The 26,072-nt window shown below is 36.4% G+C and overlaps 1 protein-coding gene across 3 annotated transcripts in view; it reads right to left on the minus strand.

Moving 5' to 3' along the window:
* Positions 1 to 979: 979 nt before the first annotated feature.
* Positions 980 to 26,072, minus strand: part of UBXN2A (UBX domain protein 2A) — a 41,836-nt gene continuing 16,743 nt past the window's right edge. For all 3 annotated transcript variants that reach the window (XM_044772011.2, XM_014866427.3, XM_044772009.2), the window contains exons 3-7: positions 21,400 to 21,538; positions 17,714 to 17,820; positions 12,318 to 12,455; positions 11,077 to 11,235; positions 980 to 4,636 (exon numbers count right to left, since the gene is read on the minus strand). In XM_044772011.2, the coding sequence (XP_044627946.1) occupies positions 4,444 to 4,636; positions 11,077 to 11,235; positions 12,318 to 12,455; positions 17,714 to 17,820; positions 21,400 to 21,538 (736 nt within the window). In that variant the 3' untranslated portion in view covers positions 980 to 4,443. The remainder of the gene's footprint in view (positions 4,637 to 11,076; positions 11,236 to 12,317; positions 12,456 to 17,713; positions 17,821 to 21,399; positions 21,539 to 26,072) is intronic.

Here is a 26,072-nt window from a genome sequence, read left to right on the forward strand (position 1 = left end):
TACTTTTAAATAGATCATTTTATATGCATTTTTAGTAGTTGGAAACACTTCATTCCCCAAATCCATACTTTATTGCATATACTACCACAATTTTATTTTTTGAGGAAGATTAGCCCTGAGCTAACACCTGTGGCCAATCCTCCTCTTTTTGCTGAGGAAGACTGGCCCTGAGCTAACATCCGTACCCATCTTCCTCTACTTTATGTGCAGGATGCCTACCACAGCATGGCTTGTCAAGTGGTGCGATGTCCACACCCGGGATCTGAACTGGTGAACCCCAGCCGCCAAAGCAGAACAGTCGAACTTAACCGCTGCGCCAACGGGCCAGCCCCCACCCCACCCCCCCCCCCCCCGCCAATTTTAATTTTGAAAGGAAATGGGTAAAAATCCCACAATCCCATCTTTTTTTTGCACAAGAATGTAATTAAAATAAAAGACATTTGTTCCTAACAGCTATTTTTCTACTTAAAGTGATGGTATGTTCCTAATGTAATTTTCAGTTAAAAACAAATGTTAGATTTCAATAAAATAGCAGGATTACAAGCCTGTCTTTTAATTAAAACAATACTAAAAACTGATACTTAAAAATATCTGAAAGGATGCACACCAAAATGTTATTAGTGGTTATCTTTGAATGGTGGAGTAATAGGTATTTTAAAGATCATTTTAGCATATCTGCATTTTATAATTTTCTACAGTGAACATGAATTATCTTTGCAAAAAAATACATTTAAAACAAATGATAGGGCCAGCCCCAGTGGCCTAGTGGTTCAGTTCAGCAGACTTTGCTTCAGTGGCCCAGGGTTCAGTTCCTAGGTGCGGATTTAACCCACTCTATAGGCAAACCACTGTGCTGGCGGCCCACATACTAAAAAATAGAGGCAGACTGGCATGGATTTAGCTCAGGGCAAATCTTCTTTAGGAAAAAAAAATGACAGCCAAATATTAGTCTACTGAGTCAGTCACTTCCATTCAAAGATTTAGTGTGATGAGCAGTTTTTTAATTAAACCGTTTATACCTAGAAAGAGAAACCACCAAGGAGTAAACCCTACCACGGAGCCTTCATGGTAGTTCAACTCAGGACACAAAGGATGGTTTAAAAAATAAACACAACCATTGAGTTAGTATTAAAAAATCACATTTTTACATTTCTGAGTATTAAATGAAAGTAACATTGGTTAAAGTATCTGGCAAACAGAAGGCACCTAATAAATGTTTGATTCTCAAACTGAATGACTTTGCCAAATGAAAGTGACAAAAGCATCCATACATATGTAACTATTTTATAACAAACAAGTGTAAATTGTTTCACAGATCCTTTTAATGACTAGTATTTCATCCTTAAGATAACAGTTCTTTAACCCTTAGGAAAGGATTGCTCTTGAAATACTTATAAGGCACTGAAATAGATGCACACATACCATTATTGTCAACACAATAAAATGTAACAAAAAATATTCTGAATGAGAAGTATACAAAATAAATAAGATCATTTTATAACCCAGATAAGGCATAGTAATTTAACGAATAAATTAAAATCTGTAAAATTAGAAATGTACTTCTATATATCAGCCCTAACAATGATTTTCAAGAAACTGATAAATGAATTTTGAAATAACTTAGGTCAAATTGTACTCCACACCTAAGATGCTTATTTTCCAGTTTGCCTTCCCTTGCCAAATTCAGTTTATGTTTTCTAAAGTCAATATGTTTTGAGTATTCTACACATTGACAACTTTACAATTTTAAACTTTTGGGTAAAAAGCTTTATCCGGTGATTCTCCTTTTAGAAAACCTCTGAGATTATTCACATTAATGAAAGTTTTCACAGTTACAAAAACGAAGGTTATTGCTGATGACAGCTCTTTCTCTATAGGAACTTATCGGGGTGTATTCTATATGTACACACAAGAAAACCTCCAAAGTGTCCACCGGTTAAATACTTACAAAATGGAAAATTCACAAAGGAGGCTTTTCCATAGGTACAAGAAAATTATTTCCAAGAGACCCCTTTATCGAAATATATGAAGTATCACATATTGAGTATAATTTTGCAAATGAAAAGTATAAAAGCCTTCATGGTAGGCCTATGTGAAAGATTTTCTTACAGATTCTTGAAAATATATTAACAATCATGTCATGCTATCTTCTATCTGAAAGAGAAGTTCACTGATTTTACCATCCTCTCATTTTTCTAAGAATGCCATTATTTTTGTTTCACCAGAGAAGGCTCTGCCACAGCTATAAATGTTACTGACAATCAATATTTTCTATTATGTATCTGTTCATTTCTGAGAGTAAATGACAAAAGGAAAAGGCTCTCCTTTGTCCTCTCTTCCTAATAAAAAGATAGGCCTCTATGATGTGGAAGGCTGGGAGCTAGAAAATGAAGCATTGCCAGGTCATCTAGTTCCCTGTGTTATTTCCCTTTTGTTATTCCTGAGCATTTAATAAAAGCCTCATTTAAACGTTCCAGCCTCTTCTCAGCTGTGCTTAGAAAAGATTAAACATAGGTTTATGCCATGCTTAGTTCAGAGCTACAGGGGAACAGTCTAAGAACAAACAGTGAGTGCCGAGGACAAAACTGAAGGGTCTAGCAGCCCCATTTCAGAGGAATCTTTCACTGTCCAAGGGGAAGTAGGTTTCATTTTCTTAGGGTGGAAGCTTAGCACAGCATTTCCCAAAGACTGGTTCTTCTACTATATAACTAAGAATCACTGGAAATTCAAAATGCAGAGATCTGCGAGCCATCCCAGATACAATGAATCAGGATGCGTCTGGGCGGCAGGCACAGACAGGCAGGTATTCTGAAAAGCTTTCTAAGCGATTCCTACACGAAGGCTTGAGATCATTGTGAACCACCGCTTTCTAAGAATGGTTCTTTCAGGGGGTCCGCAAGGTCAAAACTATTTTCATCATCATACTAACACGTTGTTTGCTTTTTTCCCCAGTTTCTGATAAATGTACAGTGACGTTTATCAGAGGCTACAAGATCTGTGATACCGCAACAGATTGAATGTAGAAGCAGATAGGAGGTTCCATCTGTCTTCTTTAAGTCAGACAGTAAAGATGCTTGCAAAAAAAGGAATACAATGCCACTTTTCTCACTAAATCTTTTTGTATGGAAAATACACATTTTTCATAAAAATGTTTATATTAACATGTGTTTATTATTTTAATATTTTATAACTTTTTAATTTTTATTTTTAATATAACATATTTAACCCACATAAACAAAAAGTTTTGAGACCAAAAGTTTGAGAAGTGCTCTTCCCAGCAGACATCCAGTGCCCGGCGAACGCCACTGCTGACGGGCACAGCCACTTAGTTCCTGGGCACACTCAATGTGTACTTCACTTCAAATTTGATTCAACAGATCATTTGTAAAAACCTTCTTAAACTTATTTTCAGGCAAGGGAATTTAATCGGACAGCGAAACAGTGAAGCCTAACCAGTTTTAGTTAAAAGTTTAAGATATGAAGCATGTTTCCCTTGGTCACATCAGAATGTGATAAATAATCTTTAATGTATACACAGGTTGCTCTGATGTATGGAAGAGAAAACCATACTTTACATGACACATTTTAAAAATATTAATTAGTAATGTGACAACACAGCATCAAATTCTAAGTGAGAGGTGGCAAGTGAATGAATGACTTACTCCAAATGTTAGCTTAGAACAAATACCTAATTTTTGAAAGAAAATAAAATAGGAGAGGAACTGGGCTTCCTGGAGAGAAAAGAATTTTTTAAAAATTGCACTTTTTGAAAATGTAGAAAGGTGAGTAGGCAGATTAGCACTGACATTATACTAAGCTACACAATTTTATTGTTAAGTGAAAATACATCATAGATACTACTGCCAAGTTGCTATTTGAGTATATCTTGCCGTTAGAGAAGACAGATTGAGAACACTCTGAGGTTTAGGCAAAGCTGTGGGGAAAGCAGTTCCTTCAGCTTTTTGATTGTATCTCAAGTATGAAATGACTATAATGATGCATTTAACCTTCCAGATATAATTTTTAAAGGTATTGCTATTTTAAAAATCTGAGACAGCTAATATTTAATTAAATCACTGCTGTTTGGAAACAATGTTCGAATGAATGATGCTGTGAAGATATTCGCTTGTTTATATCATATTAAGATTCTCAATGATACAGCTATTTAATATATCTTATGTTGAATAATTGGTATTTAAAAATAAGTATATTTTTCTTTCTGAGTAACCTTTTGGAGAAAGTGCATTGAGTATGGTTTCCAGTCATAGTTGACTTTCCTAACTTGTACTCATTTAAAAATCTTCTCATGAGGAGGGAGTTAGACAGCACTCAAACCAAAAGTCCAGTGAATCTCACTCTTCCTTTCCCCCATTTTGGTTTGCATGTCCACTTAAAACCATCATTTCTCTGCAAACTTTCCACTTAGTGTATCAAAAATCAACGTTAGGAAAGTTCTCTAAAAGGTTCCGCGGTTTTTTGGAGTCTCTGAATGATCACAGCGTTCTGTAAGTCCGCTTCCTCCAGTGTGAGTGTTTCATCTAGCAATCTGAGGAAAGGAAGAGCCGTTGCCAGGGAAAAGGGAGGACTTCTTTGCGATCCTTGGTATTTTTCGATGAAGTCTTTGATGTGGCTTATCCTGTAAAACAGCACAAACTATTAATATAATTCTATGAAACCTGAATTGGCTAATTTAAGGTAATAACTTGTGAAGATATCTAGCTATGTTAATACACAGAACAGTCAAATTACGCTGACAGAACTGATCATTTGGGCTATGTTTTAAAGGTTGATCCTCGATGATAATAAGGAATTACTATTAATTATCTTAGGGGTGACCCGGGTATTATGGTTACATTTTTAAAGAGTACTTATCTTTGAGAGACATACTGAAATATATATAAATGAAACTATATGAAGTCTGGGATTTGCTTAAAAATAGTTCAGTGGAAACTAAGTAATGGATCATATTACATCTTCTCTTTGATTTTGTATATATCTAAAATTTCTATAATAGAAAGTTTATGTATCTACATATTTAGCTCTGAATGGATCAGAATTGTCCACCCAGTAATCTCACACAGATGCAGGTTGTATGCCTTATACATCAGGTCATGCTGTGCCTCAAATCCAATTAGGAAAATTCTTAACTCAGTGCATATAGGATTTCAGTTAGTATAATGAAAACTATAATGTAATATATCATTGCAATCTTGAAGGTAGCTCAAAGTTATGTTCACACAAGTCTGTGTGTGTATTTAGAGAAGAAGCACACATATGTGGTTCATCAAAACTAAGATGGCACTGGGGCCGGCCCTGTGGCCAAGCAGTTGAGTTTGCGCTCTCCGCTTCACCAACCCAGGGTTCCCCAGTTCGGATCCTGGGTGCAGACCTAGCACTGCTCATCAAGCCATGCTGAGGTGGTGTCCCACATGCCACAACTAGAAGGACCCACAACTAAAATACATAACTATGTACTGGGGGGCTTTGGGGCAAAGAAGGAAAAATAAAAAATGAAATCTTTAAAAAGAAACAAACCTAAGATGCCATTGATTTTAAGACACATCATTTTACATATTACTAAAAGAAAAAAATGATTGTGACAAACTATTTTCTGAACACTTAGGATTTTTATTTTATATTTATTGAAAGAGCACTTTTAACTTAATTTCACATAAACATTTATCAAATCACTCATGTGCTTCCATAATCTAAGAGAATAAAATGGTTAAGCCGTTCCTAATACTTGAACATTACTCAGACTCAGATCCACTGAATCACTTTTGATTTGGTCATTAATGTACATGTTTTCCCACATAATACACACCCTCTGCTTCATCAGATGTATTGGTGATATAGAATTTCTTTTAAAAAAGTGCTCCACTATTGTCTCTGGGATTTTTTCATCCAGCTGACACTCGTTCTGCATGTTTTGATGCAGCCACAGCAAAGACAACTGTCATGATTGCCATATGGCCAACAATAGATTATAAGCTGCATCCCCATCTTAGAGATGCTAAAATGTGAAAAATATTGCAACTCAGAATGAATGAAATACAGTATATCACCCAAAGACACAATTCTTCCATTCAATCTATTCACTAAAAGTCACTAATTGCCACTCTATTAAACCTGTGCGGGTTACCAAAAAAGTCTAGGACATGGTCCAGTGTATTTATTTGGGTACCAAAAACTGGATAACTACAGGCTAACACTTATGGCAAAGAATATAAAAAGTAAGAAAACAGAAAGGAACTGCGCAGTCAAAACTGAAAATGTATACTGTCGTCTCTGTGATACCATTAAGAGAACAAAGAAATGTAAATCTAAAAAGCTTTAAGATGATGAAAAAATAATTAATACCAACACTGTTAAACTCAAAAGGAGGCAAGAAAGAGGAATACAGAATAAAAAGCCATGGGGTAAAGAGAAAACAAACATCAAGATGGTAGCCTTGGGGCCGGCCCAGTGGCACAGTGGTTGGGTTCCTACGATCTGCTTCAGCGGCCTGGGGTTCAAGGGTTGGGATCTCGGGTGCGGACATGACACTGCTTGGCAAGCCATGCTGTGGCAGGTGTCCCACATATAAAGTAGAGGAAGATGGGCACGGATGTTAGCTCAGGGCCAGTCTTCCTCAGCAAAAAGAGGATTGGCAGCAGATGCTGGCTTAGGGCTCATCTTCCTCAAAAAAAAAAAAAAAAGATGGTAGCCTTAAACCCACCTAGTTGGGGATATCACATTATCATTGTAAAAAGTGAACTAAACATGCCAATTTAAAAACAAAGCCTGATTAATGTTCACTTCACAGATACTATTGGCCAGTCAAAGCTTTTTAAACTCTTCAATAATTCAGGGGAAAAAAATCTAGGTGGCTATTTGTTATTGAAATGTCAGAAGTATTTTTCTAGACAAGAAGTTGAGATTAAAATATTTTATTTCCCTAAAAAGAAACAAGCTTGGACCTGAACGACAACTCCTCTCTTCCATTTTCCACATGTTTAGTTTGCCCTCCTTTCATCTGAAAGGAATTTGGGTCACGGAAGAACCTTCCAGGGCACTATTTTAAACATATGCTTCTTCCATTATTGTGATGATCAGCTCTATATTGTAGCTGCCTAGGGTGGTTTTGACATTTAGAAATAATATCAGAGAAAGGCGCTGAAGAGAGCCAGACACACAGAAAGCACTTGGTAGATGGTGGCTACAAACAAAGCCAAACACAACAGGGACCAAAACACTGTTAGCGTGGACACAAGAACCACACGCAAATAATTACTCACAAGAAACCTCTCTTAATACACAGACACAGATAAATCTATAGCTAAACCGAAATTAAAAGGAAAGGAGAGAGATACCGTGCAAATGCTCATCACAAGGAAACTAGAGTGAGCGCATCAGGCAAAGGAAATTTCAAAACAAAACCATCAGGGACTAAAAGGGACACTTCTTAGTGCTACAAAGGTCAATTAATCAGAAAAAACACAATTTTATCTGTGTACGAACCTTAGTAAAAGCTTGTTAAAAGCTTTAACACATATAAAGTAAATGTTGACAGAAACAAAGGAGAAATAGACAAATCTCAAAAACATAATATTGAGCAAAAAAAGAAAAGGTGTAGTAGAACACACAAAATATGATTCCATTCATACCAAGTTAAAAAAAAGCAAAAGTGCCCTTTCCTTTCCTTTCTGAACATTTCAGACAAAAATTCATTAGTAGGGCAGAACACAGGAGGCATCCAGGCCAGAAACAAGAGGGAGCTGTGGTGGCCTAGCACCAGGAATCAGAGTCCAAGCAGAGTGAGGAAGGCATCCGCCCAGGAAAGCTCCCATCTGCAGTGTCCCAGCCCGACCAGCATGAGAAGGGTGTTCAGGCAGAAGGCAGTGAGGCGGGCTGATCAGAGCAGGAGCAGCGTTAGGAGGGCATCCACATAGAAAAGCTGTCCAGGGCAGAGGTTCAGAAGCAAAGCGGGCTGGGAAATATATCCAAGTTGAGGGCCGGGGCAAAGGTGGCACAGAGCAGGCTGTTGCAAGCAGAGTAAAAAGAGCATTCAGACGGAGGAGTGGACAACTGCACTGTGTCAGAACCAGAAAGAGAGAAGGGAGTGTTCAACTGTGGGTGGGGAGGAGAGGCAGCACAGTGTGTCAGAGCCCCAGCAGGAAGAGAAGGGATCTACATGGCACTCAACAAGGAGTTAAAGCCCAAGGAGGGTGAAGAAGGCTTCCATATGGGGGAGGGGGAAGCAGTGGAAAAAGGAAACTGGTAACATACAGGAGAACTGATCAATAAATAAATATGTTGGGGCCAGCTCGGTGGCCCAGCGGTTGAGTTTGCATGTTCCGCTTCTCAGTGGCCTGGGGTTTGCCGGTTCAGACCCCAGGGGCGGACATGGCACCACTTGGCAGACCATACTGTGGTAGGTGTCCCACATATAAAGTAGAGGAAGATGGGCATGGATGTTAGCTCAGGGCCAGTCTTCCTCAGCAAAAAGAGGAGGATTGGCAGCAGTTAGCTCAAGACTAATCTTTCTCAAAATAAATAAATAAATAAATGTGTTAAGAATAATTGGAGCCAGGCTTCTCACTGTGGGAGAAGTTATTTACAAATATAGAAATGGGAAAACTAGAATAAATCCTGTGGTGGTGGATTGAAATTGGAGGTAGCAATGTGAACTCATGGTTTTCAATATGCAAAGATATAGAAATAGAGATGTAAATGTATTTCTATATGTGTACATACACGCATGTATGCATGCACACGTGTGTGTGCACAGACATCTGTAGCTCTGTCCTCTTCAAAGGGCCTGGGAGGGGTGGCATCCAAAAAAGCAGTAAGTATATCTAGTACCCAGATCCTGGCTTCTCAATACCATTGCCACTAAAACAACCAGAACTTCTTAAAAAAGTATAAAACAAACCTGAAAAAAAATTTTATGGCAGAAAACAAGGAAATGCTCAAAGAATGATGGGAACATGTCAAAAGTCTAAAGGAGGACCCACTAAGTGTATCTGGGACAATTTGAGCATTAAAATAAATAACGTTGGTAAGAGATTATAACCTATTATATTAAGTAAAACAGGAAACCCTGAGTGGATACAGATATAAATAAATAGATGAATAAATTTGATGTCTTAGGAAGCACAGGATAATTATGCAATTTCAAGCTTCTTCCCTACAAAATACATATTAATTACAAAGAGAAAAAGAATAACCTCACAGTGAAGGAGCTTGGCAGATACCACTTAAATCTAGTGAGCAAATTTAACATCGTCATAATGGGACAAAATATAAATGACACCACCTGATAGACTGCAATGAGAGGCAAAAGCATCACTTCTGTGCTATTCCTGCCAAAATTAGCGACCTAAATATAATCATGAAAAACTATTTTTTTGAAAGATTTTATTTTTCCTTTTTCTCCCCAAAGCCCCCCAGTACATAGTTGTATACTTTTAGTTGTGGGGGCCTTTTAGTTGTGGCATGTGGGACGCCACCTCAGCATGACCTGATGAGCGGTGCCATGTCCGCGCCCAGGATCCAGACCAGTGAAACCCTCAGCTGCCACAGCAAAGAAAGAGAACTTAACCACTCAGCCATGGGGGCGGCCCCATGAAAAACTACCAAATTAAAAAAATTGGCCTGTAACTTTAAAAGGTTATGAAAATCAAGGCAAGACTGAGGGACTCTTATCTGAAACTGAGACACAACAATGTCTGAATGCAATGTCTGATTTTGAAAAGCATTTGGGTATGAGGGATGATATTAGATTAAACGGCAAATCTTGAATAGGGTCTGAATACTAGTTGGTAGAAGTGTATCAATGTTAAATTGCCATCTAAAGATGGCTGAAGTGTGGTTATGTGAGATAATGTCCCTGTTGGTAGGACATATACACTGAGGTATTCTGAGTCATGGGTCATCATATTGCCAACTTACTCTTGAATGGTTAGGAAAAAAGTTCCTTATACCCTTCTGTATGTCTACAATTATTTGAAAATTTTAATTATTTGAAAATGAGGAAACAATTCAGTATTTTTAAGGGATGTATACGTACTTGGTAAAACTATGAATAGAAGCAAAAAATGATGAACATGAAATTAGAATAGTTTATCTTGTACACAAAGGGAAAGTGATATGATCAGGGAAAGGCACATAAGGTATACTGGCATATATTTTGAGCTAGATGGTGCATATGTGCTTATTTTATTATTATTTTAATTTATTATTAATTTATTATATAATATATAATATATTTATTATTAATTTAATAATAATTATTTTATACAGCATACATCTTTGATTATATGTATACTGTATCCCCCCAAAATTTTTAAATGCTTTTAAATAAAGGTGGAAACCTATATACAGTATGTTTCTACTTTTAATTAAAATTTTTTTTTTTAAGATTGGCATCTGAGCTAACATCTGTTGCCAATCTTCTTTTTTTGTTGTTGTTCTTTCCTCTTCTTCTCCCCAAAGCCCCTCAGTACACAGTTGTGTATTCTAGCTGTAGGTCCTTCTGGCTGTGCTATGTGGGACGCCGCCTCAGTGTGGCACGATGAGTAGTGCCACGACCGCACCCAGGATCTAAACCAGTGAAACCCTGGGCTGTTGAAGCAGAGTGTGCGAACTTAACCACTCGGCCAAAATTTTAAGAAGAGATAAAAGACTGGAAAAATCCAAACTGATAATAGTGATTATCTCTGGGTGATGGAATTTAAATTGACTTCAATTTCTTTCAAAACTTTTCTGTATTTTCATTCTTTTTCTACAATTAACATAAAAATATGCACATAATGCTAATGATAGATTTTAAAACATATTAAAAATAATTCTTTTAAAAGTTACATATCTCAACAGAAAAAGTAATCAAATGATAAGAATGATAATTCATAAAATAAGACTGAAAGTGCTCCATTAATGTTCAAGAATTTCCACAGTCATGATATATTATGTTCAGAGAACTATTTATTAAGATCCTTAGTTCTTAAAAACAACCGTTGAGTCAACTAAAAAGAAGAAACAAATTTAAACTTAGGGAAAAAAATCAGACAAATAATGAAATGGAAGAAGACTCACCTATGAGAAATATTAAATTTCTGGACAATTCTTTTCCCATTGGCTAACCAGATCTGTATATTAGTGATGGGTTCCAGGTGGTTTAGTGGGACAGTAGACAAACTGTTTTTATTTTCAACTTCAAAACTCTTTGCTTTAGATACAATTTTTGGTGTGGCACTAAGAAAATCCAGACAACAAAGTCAGATGCATGCTTTTTCATTAAACAGAACTTAATCATTAAACAACTACTATAAAAATTTTACATTAAGTACAGATTTAGAAAGATTTTAGTAAGTCAAAGCTTTATTTCCTCAATAACAACATAAAGATATTAATATTAGTTATACCCATGATATATGGTGATTGCAGGAATCTAAAGAAATTATGCATATCCTAGTTTTGTAAGCTTGTAGAGTGCTACAGAAGTATGTGGTGAGTAGTAGATTTGAATAGTGGCTTACAGAATATACAACTTTATAGGGTTGCTAGATAATGGACTTTACGTCTATCTACTCCCCAGGTTAAAATTTCTAAGAGAAATTATCAATTCTCTATAGAGATTAGCCCTTGTGTTACAAAGGGAAAAAAAACAGAAACAAAGTATTTTCTGATCATTCTGAAAGTCACTTCTAGATATTTTTATATGCGTGGGTGAATATGTATATACCTTACCAACATGAACAATTAATACATAAGAATTCATTAAAAAAGTGAACTCATATCTAACCTCTTTGCATATTCTGTGATAAGGCATAGATAGGACGAAGATCACAAATGTGAAAATAACTGAAGGCTTTGATTCTGATACTAACTCTATGAGGCATTCTTCCATTTTTATTACCTGAAAATTCAGATACTTATCATAGAACACAATGTTGAAGGCACTGGTAACTATAAAATGGAAAAGCTAGCACAGGTACTCTGTAACACTAACAGCAAAGCTCAAGAGTTGGGGACAAGGGAGAAAAAAATGATTTATCCATCCAATTTTGCCTAATGTCCTCAATAAGCCAGGCCCTTTTGATTTGATAAAATCAAAAAAGTCTCCGTGACTTTTTAGTATAGTGACAGCATATGTTAATTTACATTAAGGTAAACATGACTTAGGAGTCCTTATAAAAGTCAATATGAAAAATCTCACTTCCAATGGGAGAAAGAATAAGCTTTCTGTACATGGTCTACATGGTAAAATAATGACAGGCTGAATATTATTAGTCAAGCCTCTGCTTATGGAAAGGACAGATCACGAGACCACTCACCTTCCCAGTCTGTGGCCCTGGCCTGAGAAGGGCTGGAACACAGGCTTCGTTGACATACATACTTCGTTTTTTTTATCTTCAACTTTAACATCCACTTCCTCTTTATCAAAAATTCCCTGTAATTCCAAAGGCAATTCCCTTGGAAGGTAAAGAAAGAAAGGGATAAAGCTCCCAATATGTTTTTTCTTTCTCGGAAAAACATCTTCTGTATGCAAAAAGAACTGAATAACATATAGAAGTAAGAGGCATATAATATTCTTTACAATAAAAATAAATGTATTTAAAATGATACAGTTAAATAATAAGAATACCAAAAATCAAGAACAATAATTTTTAAGACTACAAATTCATGAGCGGCTTGAGTAATTCAAAAGTCCCTAGAATAGTACTAAAAGTCATGAAATATTTGATGACTATATCTTGCTAAATTTAAACAATTTGATCATTTCTATAGGTGTCTGAATAGGACTAATAATGTGATAGAAAACACAAGCTCTCATTTCAATTTTTTAAATGAAAATAGAAATTGACCCTGGACACAACAAACAAAATAAAGTACAAAACATGTTAGAACTTTGAAAAATATTTTCACATTTCATCCTCCTAACAGTGATTCAAGTAATATAATTAGGACTTGGACTCGGTCTGGGGCTCTGTCTAGTGTACCACAGATGCCTCTCTTCTGAACAAGATAAACTTCAGACAAGCAGGGACCACAGCTGTTTTACTCGCAAACATACTTCAATCCCAAGAACAGGGACTGGCGCCCAGCATGACTTGGACAGATATCTGTTGGATCTTATGACCTTTTAAAGGGAGGGTCTTTTCTAACGAAAACTTGAAAGTTTACAATATTATGGAATATACTTGACATACAAGCAACGAACTTCCATGGGGAAATTTTTAACAAATTTCAACAAACTGCTATAAAATAACTGATTTTTCCAATATCTGAAATAATACAAATTCATATTGCATATACTTATGATTTGTGTACTTTTCTGTATATGTCATACTTCAAAAGTTTTTATTGAAGAATAAGAAATACATGCTTGTTCTTAAAAAATAAGTCGTAAAAAAATATAAACACAAGTCAACTTAGATAGTGATAGTCCAGGGCCGGCCCCATGACCGAGTGGTTAAGTTCACGTGCTCCGCTTTGGTGGCCCAGGGTTTCACCGGCTCCAATCCCAGGGGCAGACATGGCACCGTTCATCAGGCCACGCTGAGGCGGCATCCCACATGCCACAACTAGAAGGACCGACAACTAAAAATACACAACTATGTACTGGGGGGACTTTGGGGAGAAAAAGGAAAAATAAAATCTCTTAAAAAAAAAAAAAAAAACCAGAAAAACCCAAAGTGATAGTCCTTATAATCTCATTCTCACTTTAATAGAAAACGTTGGTGTAGCGTCTCCTAGATTTTCTCTATACATACAGTAAAATTCCATATAATTATTTTATTTTTTCCACAGATGGTATTAATCCATATACACTATTCTATATTCTGCAAACTGCCTTCTTTTTAATTCTTTTTAAGCAATATAGATAGAAATCTTCTCATTTTAGTATATGGATATGTCATTCATTTTTATCAAATAAACACTATTATTCTGTTATAAAGTATATCAAACGGTACAAACATAAAATATTCTTTCCATTTTTTTCTCACTGCTTTGTAAGAACTGTGTATATATTTCATTTCCATGATATATGTATAACAAGTCTTCCCAGTTTGGCATTCGTCTTTTGACTGTACATAGTGTTCTTTGGCATATATAAGATTTTAATATTTACACAATCGAATTTCTCCATCTTTCTTATACTGCTTCTGGGATTCATGCCAACTGTAGCTATTATGTAACAACATGGATGAATATCCCAAAGTAAGCTGAGCAGACACAACAAACACATTCCATTTACATAACGTTCACAAAACAGATAAAACGAAATTACAGTGTTTAGAGTCACATGCTAACATGGTACAACTATAAAGAAAAGCAAAGAAAAAATTACTATTAAAGTCAGGATAGCATTACTCCTGTGACAGTCCTACCAAAAATGTGTAATCTTAATCTTCTGAGGACAAAATCAGATAAATCTGAACTGACAGTCATTATATATAATTCAGGCCCATAATCTTCAAGTGCCAAGGTCATAAAAAATAAAAAAATCACAGAAAACTGAGGAGCCATTTCATTCTCAAGGGGACTAAAGAGACATAACATCTAAATGCAATGTGTGATCCCGAATTGGATGCTTTCGCTATAAATAACAATATTAAGACCAGTGGTGAAACTTGGAGTCTGAGGATTAAATGGCAGTAATATATCAACAGACAGCTGCATTGTGGCTATACAGGAAAATGTCCTTGCTTACAGGAAATACACACTAAAATATTCAGGATGAGGCAGCACCACTTTAGCAACTTACTCTCAAATGGCTTTAGGAAAAAAGTTCTTCCAAGTTTTTTAAAGTTTGAAAAAAATTCGAAATTAATTATACATTAAAAAGCAATTTGAAATCTGTATTTACATTATATATACAAACATATATATGTGTATCTATCTACTGAAAATTGGTTAGATATAGAATACTATTGACCCTTCTGAAATAAAGACTGACCAAAATAAGTGCTTTGCACCATAAATTGATGTCACATGTAGAAATGTGCGCTAAGGAGAGATGCCATGGGATAGAAAGTTAATGTTATGTATGTTTTTTGGAAAGCAGAAGCATGGATATGAGCATCAATAGCTGAAAGAATGTTCATGCTTTTTATTCATTTTCTTTCCAGCAATCTATCCTGAAAGAGTAATCAGAGATATTGGTCAAAATTTAAATACGATTATTAAAAAAATAGGAAAAACATCTTCAAGGCCTTGGATTAGCTGCTGGTTTCTTAGACATGACACCAGAAGCAAAAGTGACAAAAGAAAAAAATAGATAAATCAGACCTCATCAAAATTAAAAACTTTTGTGCTTCAAAGGACATCAAGAAAACGAAAAGACAACACAAAGAATGGGAGAAAATATTTAAAATCATATATCTGATAAGGGACTTGTATACACAATATATAAAGAACTCTTACAACTCAACAAAAAGGCAAATAAATCAATTTAAAAAATAGGCAAAGAAGGCTGGCCCCATGGTCTAGTGGTTAAGTTTGGTGCACCCCACTTTGGCAGCCCAGATTTGGTTCCTGGGTGTAGACCTACCCCACTTGTCGGTGGCCATGCTATGGCGGTGACCCACATACAAAATAGAGGAAGACTGGCCCAAATGTTAACTCAGGGCAAACCTTCCTCAAGCAAAATGAGGAAGGTTGGCAACAGGTGTTAGCTCAGGGCTATTCATCCTCAGCAAAAAAAAAGAAAAGAGAAAAAATAGGCAAAGAAAAAAGAATGGAAGAAGGATTTGAATAGACATTTCTTCAAAGATATACACGTGGCCAATAAGTACATGAAAACATGCGCAACATCTCTAGTCATCAGGGAAATGCAAACCAAAACCACAATGAGATACCACTTCACATCCACTGGGATAGCTGTAATTTTAAAAAACAGACACTAACAAGTCTTGGCCAGGATGTGGAAAAATTGGAACTCTCATACACTGCTGATGAGAATGTAAAATGGTGCAGCCAACTTTGGGATACAGTTTGGCAGTTATTTGTAAAATTAAACATAGAGTTAACGACAATTCCACTCCCAGACCTGAGAGAACTGAAAACATGTCCACGGAAAAACTTGTACACAAATCTTCAAAGCAGCATTATTCATAATAGCCAAAATGTGGAAATGACCCAAATGTCTATCCACTGATAAACGGATAAATTACACGTGGTATACCCATACAATGCAACACTCTTGGGCAATAAAAAGGAATGAAGGAGAAAGCTACAACACGGATGAACTTTGAAAACATTATGCTGAGTCAAGTCAGATATAAAAAGGATTCTATTTATACGCAATATCCAAAATAGGCAAATCCAGAGAGACAAAGTAGATTATGAGTTTTCTAGGGCTGTGGGGAAAGGAAAATGGAGAGGGACTGTTAGTAGGAGGTTTCTTTTTGGGGTGATAAAAATGTTCTGGAATTAATAGCCCTGATGGCTGTACAACTCTGTGAATACACTAAAAAATACTGAAATGTACACTTCAAAGGGATGATTTTTATGATAGGTTAATTATATCTAAATATAACTATTATTTTAAAAAATATTTAAATATGAGGATAGTCAAGACAACTTTAATACTGCTAAATTAAGGAATAGCCTAAATTGCCAACAACTAAAAGTACATATAAAAATTACGAGTCATCATTGTGATAAAATAATATGCAGACATATTCAAACATTTCAAGGTAAATTCAAAACTCTTTTTTAAAAAAATATGTATGTATATTATATGTGAATCTATGCACAGAAAATGCCAGAATGAATTTCAACAAAAATGTTAACAGCAGTTACTTTTTTTTTTTAAAGATTTTTCATTTTTCCTTTTTCTCCCCAAAGCCCCCGGGTACACAGTTGTGTATTTTTAGTTCTGAGTCCTTCTAGTTGTGGCATGTAGGACGCCGCCTCAGTTTGGCCTGATGAGCGGTGCCATGTCTGTGCCCAGAATCCAAACCAGTGAAACCCTGGGCCGACCGAAGCAGAGCAAATGAACCTAACCACTTGGCCACGGGGCTGGCCCCAGCAGTTACTTCTGAGTAATGAAATTACAGGTGATTTTCAAATTCTTAATACTTTAAAAAATTTGTAGACCAAACATATATAACACTTACAATCATAAATATATAATAAACATTATAGGGCAATGAAAATCACAATTCAAAGGCAATAAAGATATCTGAACATTTAAACGTAAATATTAAATAATAACTAGGATGTGGTATTAAGTAATACTTGGCAAAGTGAATTAGTTTAAGTCAGATTTTGGTTATCAGAATTCAAATTCCTCAACTTCCTTCTAAATTACAGCTGTGGCTTTCTTAAGAAAACCCATCTTATGAAAATCTGAATTTATAAAAGAAAAAGCATCTGTCAATGTATAGGGATGTGTGAACAACATTAAACAGGAATTTTCTAAATGAAATGTGTCTAAAATATCCTTCTTCTTCTTCTTTTTTGAGGAAGATTAGCCCTGAGCTAAATGCTGCCAATCCTTTTTTCGCTGAGGAAGACTGGCCCCGAGGCTAACATCCGTGCTCATCTTCCTCTACTTTATATGTGGGACACCTACCACAGCATGGCTTGCCAAGCGGTGCCATATCTGCACCTGGGATCTGAACCAGCGAACCCTGGGCCACCGAAGTGGAATGTGCACACTTAACTGCTGCGCCAGCAGGTCAGCCTCTAAAATATCCTTCTATTTACAAAAATTGCTTACCCTTTTTTGATGGAGTTCAGAAACTGCTGACTTGCACCATCAGAATAACTTCTGAAATCATCGTTGACTGTGAATCCATTCTTCCATAATTTTATACTTACATCTACCTGCAAAGCAGTAAGAAACAAAATGTATCATATATACCAGTGTTACACAGCTATCATGAATATTTCATCCCTTAACATCTTGTTGATCAGTTCATAAGAACAATATTTATTCACTCATTCAATCAAAGAAGCAAAGTCAGTCACTGTGAAAACCTAGAGAGTTCAGGAATACAGTAGAATGTAGGGATGCTTCTGGCTGATTACAGGAAGACTTTAAAAAGCTGTTCAAGAAGATATCAAACCATTAGAGCCCCTCCCTTGTCTCCAGCATTTATTCACTCATTTATTCATTCAGTTTCTTGAACACCTAAGATATAACAGACACTTCATTAAGATGTTAGAGGAAATAATCATAATAAAGATAGCATATACTATCTGTCACTGTCACTGTGTACCAGACACTGTTTAAAGCACTTTTCCTACATAAACTTATTTAGTCCTTTCAAAATCTACACAAGGTTGGTATTACCCCTTTTACAGACAGGGAAACAGAAACACAGATTAGGGGCCGGCCCCGTGGCCGAGTGATTAAGTTCGTGTGCTCCACTTGGGCGGCCAGGGTTCGGATCCTGGGCATGGACATGGCACCATTCATCAGGCCATACTGAGGCGGCATCCCACATGCCACAACTAGAAGGACCCACAACTAAAAATACACAACTATGTACTGGGGGGCTTTGGGGAGAAAAAGGAAAAAACAAAAAGAAACACAGATCAGTTAAACTGCCCAAGGTCACATGGTCAGTAAGAGGTGGAGCTGGGACCTGAATCTATACTCTTAACCACTAAACTACATTGCCTGTTTTATACCCATAACCAAACTGCCAAGTCTCTGCTCTTAGAGTACTCAGGTAAAAGAATGAGAATAAAACAAATAGGAAAAAAGCACGGAGGAAAAAAGAAAAATCCAAAAACAATCGTCAATACATTCATGTAAGAGAAGATGATGTCTGAAAGGGAGTAGGCAGGGAATATTCAGGGAACAAAAGAGCTCTTAGAAACTGAAAATGGAAACTGAATAAAAAGATTGAATATATGGTTGAAGAAATAGGCCAATTAAAACAAAACGAAACAACAAAGAGGTGGAAAATGGGAGAAATACTAAAAAATCAAAAGGCTCTGTCTAAGAGGTCCAATGTCTAAGTAAAGCACTCTGGAGAGAACTGGCAACAAAAGCAAAACATCAAAGATGCAACATAAGAAAATGTCCTGGAATGGCAAAACACGAGTTTCTGGACTGAATGAATGAAAAAGGGACTGCCATCAAGGCCCATCAGAACACAGGGTTAAAGAGAAGATTCTAACAGCTGGCAGGGAGCAAAACACGCCACGTGCAAAGGCTCAGATACCAGAACAGCATTCTATCCAGTGTGACGGGAGAACAAAGGCAAACGCAGGCTTGCAGGGTTTTAAGCCGTCCATTTCCCATGCACTCTTTCCACACACACTTTTTTCATAAAGCTACCTCAGGACTGGCTTCATAAAACTGGAAACATAAAGGGCAGGAGTTGGGAGAGGCACTGAGCTGAGTAACTGGGACGGAGGGGAGGGGTAAACGGAATGCTCAGGACCACAGACTGCAGGGCAGAGCAGCACAGCCCCCCTGGAGACAGGAGGGCGTCATCACAGCTGTCCCTCAGGAAAAATTAAACTCCTAAGATTATCTAATGTGTTTAAACATACTGCAAAAAGATAGAGATAGAGCCTTCTACCAGAGAGTTTGGGGATGAATTAAGGATAAGCACACAGAAAATACAGCCAAAATGGGAGGAAAAAGTTATTAACTCTAATGAAAATTTAAAAAGCAGTCGGGAAAAGAAATATGATACACAACATGACTCAGTTATGTTGTATAGTATTTACAAAGTCATAAAGATATAAACAATTATAAGTATTTAAATTCCAAATTATAACTATCTTAGAAGAATAAGAGGAGACGGTTTGGGGAGGAGGGGAAAGTAGAGTAAGAGAGCCAAACCCTCATTTTCTATAATAAAAAGTCAACACATAATTTGAAAAACCGGAAGATCAAGAACTATCATTATTAGCATATTATTAGAATCAGACTTTATAGCAGAAGAAATAGCTAAGAATTATGTTACCTCTGGGAAGCAGATATCATGGCCAAAGAGGAACTGGGCTGCTATTTTTCAACATAAATCTTTCAGAACCATTAGACTTTAAATTTTCAGAGCTTAAACTTTGATGAAATTTTAAAATTTAAAAGGTAAATTAGAGGGAAGTGATTTTTCAAAAATCCCTTTAATGGGCCAGTCCAGTGGCACAGCGTTTAAGTTTGCGTTCTCCACTTTGCAGCCGGGGTTCACAGGTTCAGATCCCGGGTGCAGACCTACGCACTGCTTATCAAGCCATGCTGTGGCAGGCGTCCCACATATAAAAGAGAGGAAGATGGGCATGGATGCTAGCTCAGGGGTAATCTTTCTCACATACACATACAAAATCCCTTTAACGTCAACTTCAAAAAGTCAGCTGGATTCTCATAATTGCTACTGTTTTCAGTCTGCCGTGATAGGTTATTTTGATTGAAATATATTAAGAAAAAAACCCAAGCCTCATAGAAGTGAGTAGTTGCAAAAAGAAGTATTTTAATAGCCTTTCCAGGATAGTCTTCTTTGACACTACATTAAAATTTAGTAAGTGGTACTAACTCAAAAGTTAGTTGAGAATCTGAATGTGGAATCTGAAATTTAATCTTTTCATACGCCTGTTACACAAAAAGCCTTCAATGACACTTTGGCTATTATACCTATGCATCATTTTATAACATCATATATCAATCATTTGGAAAATACTGGCTCTCTGGGTTATGCAAATCTTCCAAATGTTGATATATTTCATTACACAATACATAAACAGGACACCAGGAGAAAGTAGACAGATCAGCTTGCCTCACAAGCAATCATACTTTTCCTTAAGATACTTCTGTATATTGCAGAAATGTTTTATGTGTACTTCATACTTTGTCATACAGATTAATAAGATGTGTACTGAAGAGGTGGGATTTTTTTTTTTTAAAGATTTTTTTAAAATTTTTTTCCTTTTTCTTCCAAAAGCCCCCCAGTACATAGTTGTATATTCTTCGTTGTGGGTCCTTCTAGTTGTGGCATGTGGGACGCTGCCTCAGCGTGGTTTGATGAGCAGTGCCATGTCTGCGCCCAGGATTCGAACCAACGAAACACTGGGCCGCCTGCAGCGGAGCACGCGAACTTAACCACTCGGCCACGGGGCCAGCCCCTTGAACAGGTGGGATTTAATAAAATTTATACATTTTACTGCTTCATCAAGGACATTTTTAATTGAAATTAGCATTTTCCCCCCTGCAATGCAAGCGAAGAATCCAGTAATTACCAGCACAGTTTGGTGCCCCTGCCTTGATTCCTCCTAAGGCGCCAACAGTTTTACCCATCGCTGCTTTTGCAGTATCAGTGCAAACTCAACCCAGTGAAAAACGTGAATAATATCTTACTATTTTCATGAAAACAGTTTTGACCTAACGGAACCTCTAAAAGGTCCATATTTTGAGAAACACTGGAAGAGACAAAAATTAGGGACATTTACCTGTTTCTTCTGTTCAGCGGGAGACAAGCATTTGGCACCAACCTTCTGAGCTTCCTCAAAAAGACTGTCAACAAAATATTCACAGTTTGTTTGTCGATTGTCACTAAGTGGTTGGCTGTCAGATCCTGTTTCACAAACCCTACACGAAAAAAGAAAAATAAGCACTATTGATACCTAATTCTCTAAAAATTTCCATAAACTGTTCTAGTTAAGGGATCCTGAAATGAGATGCTAACTCCATGTCCACAGTTTAGACCCTCTTCTAAGCTGAGATAGTAGATATGTGACTTTGGGAAGTTAGTACCCTTTTAGTCCAAGGCAGGATTATTCTCAGCTTCAGCCTACTGACATTTGGGAAGGGATAATTCTTTGTTGTGAGGGTTGTCCTGTGCATTGTAGGATGTTTAGCAGCATCCGCTGCCTTTACCCACTAGATGCCAGAAGCGATGCATACTGCCCCCCACCAATGCTATAACAACTGAAACCATCTCTAGACATTGCCAGATATCCTCTGGGGGGCAAAATCTCAGCAAGTTGAAAATCAATGGTCCAGAGTAAAAAAAAATCTATTCTTTGTAATGGGTTCAAAACGGCTTTAAAAGAGGTTACTACGTATTTTTTGGTAACAGAAAGCGTTCTTGGAACTAAAGGTGAAAATGTGTCAGGAACATCATAGTTTTCGCTCCTTTACACACTTCAGAATGAGATTTCCCACTGTAGACTTTCATTTGTAGTAGTTTAGTACTCTACCGGGTCTCCCCCCTTTTTAAATTGAGGTATAACTGACATACATTATATTAGTTTCAGGAGTACAACATAATGACTCAATATTTGTATATACCACAAATGATCACCATACTAAGTCTAGTTAACATCCGCCACCATACATAGTTATACAATTTTTTTTTCTTGTGATAAGAATTTTCAAGATTTACTCTCTTAGCGGGGCTGGCCTGGCGGCATAGTGGTTAAGTTTCACGCTCTGTGTTGGCGGCCCGGGGTTCGTGGGTTAGATCCCGAGCACAGACATGACACTGCTCATCAAGCTATGTTGAGGCAGGTGTCCCACATATAAAATAGAGGAAGATGGGCACGGATGTTAGCTTAAGGCTAATTTTCCTCAGGGAAAAAACAAAAGATTTACTCTCTTAGCAACTTTCAAATATGCAATACACTATTATTAATAATAGTTGCCATGATATACATTACATCCCCATGACTGACTTATTTTGTAACTGGAAGATTGCACCTTTTGACTTCCTTCACCCATTTTACCCAATCCCTACTACTGGCTTTTATTTTGTATTTATATTTGGTCATTTAGGAAATATTACCTAAGATTTTGTTTGATAGAAAAGATGGTTTCTGGCTGATCTTTTTTTGAAGTGATATAAAAAATTCATAAATGTACTGAGACATTAATGTCTAAGATTCTATAAATAGTAACCAACACTTTTATAGCTCCTACGCTGTGCCAGGAACTGTAAGGCAGATCCTCTAATCCACATTTTATAGATAAGGAAAATCAGTCACAGAGAAGTTAAGTTACATGTCTGAGGTTACACAGCTGACAGGTAGCAGAGACAGAATTGAAACCTTGTTCATCTGTCTTCCAAGTCTATGCTCCTAACCATTATATGCTATAAAGCCTCTCTTAATATCCGACATTTATTAATACACATTAGGAACTGTTCTAAGTACTTACGTGTGTTAACTCATTCAATCCCCACAATGACCTAAAAGGCACATATTGTTTTCATCCCCTTTTCAGAGATGAAGAAAAAGCTTAAGCAATTTGCACAAGATCACAAAGCTGTTGAAAGACAGACCTGGAAACTGAACTCAGGGTACCAACGCCTGCGCTCACTGCACTAGACTGTCCCTCAGAACAGCCATTACTATACTGTTATTAATATGCGGACACTCAGGGCAATGTTTTAACTTAGCTATACTCTTTTTACTCTTCTAGGTAGTTCTCTCTATATATATACTTGTAAGACATTTCATATTATCACAAAGTATTAATTATGCCGTTTCCAAAGCAATGACATGATATTTCTTACAGAAAAATAATCACACCCTAAGATGATTTCTCACAATATTAATGATTTTCCTCTTTAATTAGTATGGCTGTGTAGGAGTAGAGGATATTGTCTAAAGCTCAGGCTTTGGTGCTTGTGTTTAGGTACCTTCACTTAGTCACAGCGACTTTGGGCAAGAAACAACCTCTATGTGATTTGGTTTCCTCATCTGCAAAACGCAGATACTACCACCTATCTCACGGAATTGTCGTGAAGATGAAATGCAAATACACAGAGACTTATACCTGGTATTCAGTATGTACCAGCATAGATATATCGGAACAGTAAGTTCTCAAATATTAGATAATATTATTACAACCACTTTATGCTTTCTGGTATTTGTTTTTTTCTGTTCAGAAAGCAGTTTATACTTAATTACTAAGTACAAAGCCAATAAAGCTGAGCATTCAGAGTAGCTGAGGTTTTATCCCTTTATCTTACCTATTTGCTATGTAAATTCTACTAAACTTCATTATGTTAATTCAAGTCATTCAAACATTTATTAGTATCTACTATATGCAAGGTGGTAACAAGATACAAAGATAAGTAAGAAATGCTCTAGGTTTTTAAGAGGTTCAGAGTACAGGGTATGGAGATGCATTACAAATAGCTCTATATCCAACAATTTGATAACTTAGATGGAATGGACCAACAAGGTACAATCAACCAAAACCTACAGGAGGAATAGATAACATAAATAGGCCTGCATCTATTAAAGAAACTGAATCAATAATTAATAATCTTCCAAAACAAAAAGCACCAGGGATGGTTGATTTCACTGGTGAATTCTATCAAATATTTAAGAGAGAAATGACACCAATTCTCTACAATCTCTTCCAGAAAACAAAAGCAGAAGGGAAGACTTCTAACTCCTTCTATGATGATAGCATTACTCTAATACTAAAACCAGACAAAGAAAAGAAAGGAAAACTACAGACAATATTTCTTATGAACACAGGTGCAAAAATCCTCAACAAAATATTAGCATTCCAAATTCAACAATATGTAAAAAGAATTATACACCACAACCGAGTAGGATTTATTCCAGGTATACAAGGCTAGTTCAACATTAGAAAAATCAATTAATGTAATCAATCACATCCATACACTCAAGAAGAAAAATCATATAATAATATCAAGAGACGCAGAAAAAGCAGTTGACAATATCCAACACCCATGCATGATAAAAACTCTCAGCAAACTAGGAATAGAGAGGAATTCCCCCAACTTTATAAAGAGCATCTACAAAAAACCTACAGCTAACATCATTCTTAATGGTGAGAAACTAGATGCCTTCCCCCTAAGATCGGGAACAAGACAAGGATGTCCCTTCTCACCATTCTTCTTCAATGGCATACTGGAAATCCTACCTAAACCAGTAAGACAAGAAAAGGAAATAAAAAGTATACAGATCAGGAAGGAAGAAATAAAACTGTCTTTGTTTGCAGATGACGTGACTGTTTACAAAGAAAATCCTAAAAAATCAACAACAACAAAGAAACTCCTGGGACTAATAAACAATTATAGCAAGGTTGCAGGATATGAGCTTAATAGACAAAAGCCAAGTGCTTTCCTATATGTCAGCAATTAACATTGGTATGGGGATTTAAGAAAACAACACTGTACACATAAGCACTATGTATCAAGCTCCACAGAACTGTACAACACAATGAATTGACCCAAATCTAAACGACAGTTAATAGTAATGTAACAATACTGAAACTGTGCGGGGCGGCACGGGGGTGGGGGAGACCAGGGATATGAGAACTGTGTATTTCCTGCTCAACTTTTCCGTACACATAAAACCACTCTTAAAGAATAATAACAACAACAATAACAATAATAATACAAGAGCATAAAAGACATTCCTGGACAGACAGGAAAAAAGTGGGAAAGTATATTTAATTTAGTATTTCTTTATAATTCAGGGAACCCCTTTATAATATTTTAATATATTAAGTAATAGCGAAATCCCAACAGCATACTGAGGTACGAGGACTCGCCTTAACACTAAATATATCCAGACAACTTTATTATTTTACATTTGTTTTCTATTCTGTTATCCTTTTCCCTGTCACTATCACGTGATGCAAATATCAATACTCTTCTTCATAATTTGGAAACAAGATTACCAAAGTTGTTAGGACTAAGTAAATAGTCTTGAAGTTTCAGGAGTTTCTCTATTCTAGCTAGAGAAAAGCCTCTTTTGCTCTCTCTCTCATTCACCACTGTGTTCTGCGTAAATAAGGTTATCAACGAAGCTGTTGTCCAAACAGGTGAAGGATTTGCATCTGTGTTTGCTTTGGCAGCACATGTGGGAAATACGGATCTTGACCATTTACAGTCTTTGAATAACTGATATACTTAGGAAATCAGCCTTCTTTTCATTTTTTTACTGGACTGCTGCTTCTAATAAAATCTTTTTGTTACAAAGAAAATTATAAACTCTATTACTAATATTTTTGTATAGACACTAATTATTTAATTAAATTTAAAGTAGTGATACATACTACAATACGAATGAAGCTTGAAAACATAATAAATGAAAGAAGCTAGTTACAAAAGACCACATATTGTATGACTCCATGTATA

This window comes from Equus asinus, chromosome 6, assembly GCF_041296235.1.
Source record: "Equus asinus isolate D_3611 breed Donkey chromosome 6, EquAss-T2T_v2, whole genome shotgun sequence".
Lineage (NCBI taxonomy): Eukaryota > Metazoa > Chordata > Mammalia > Perissodactyla > Equidae > Equus > Equus asinus.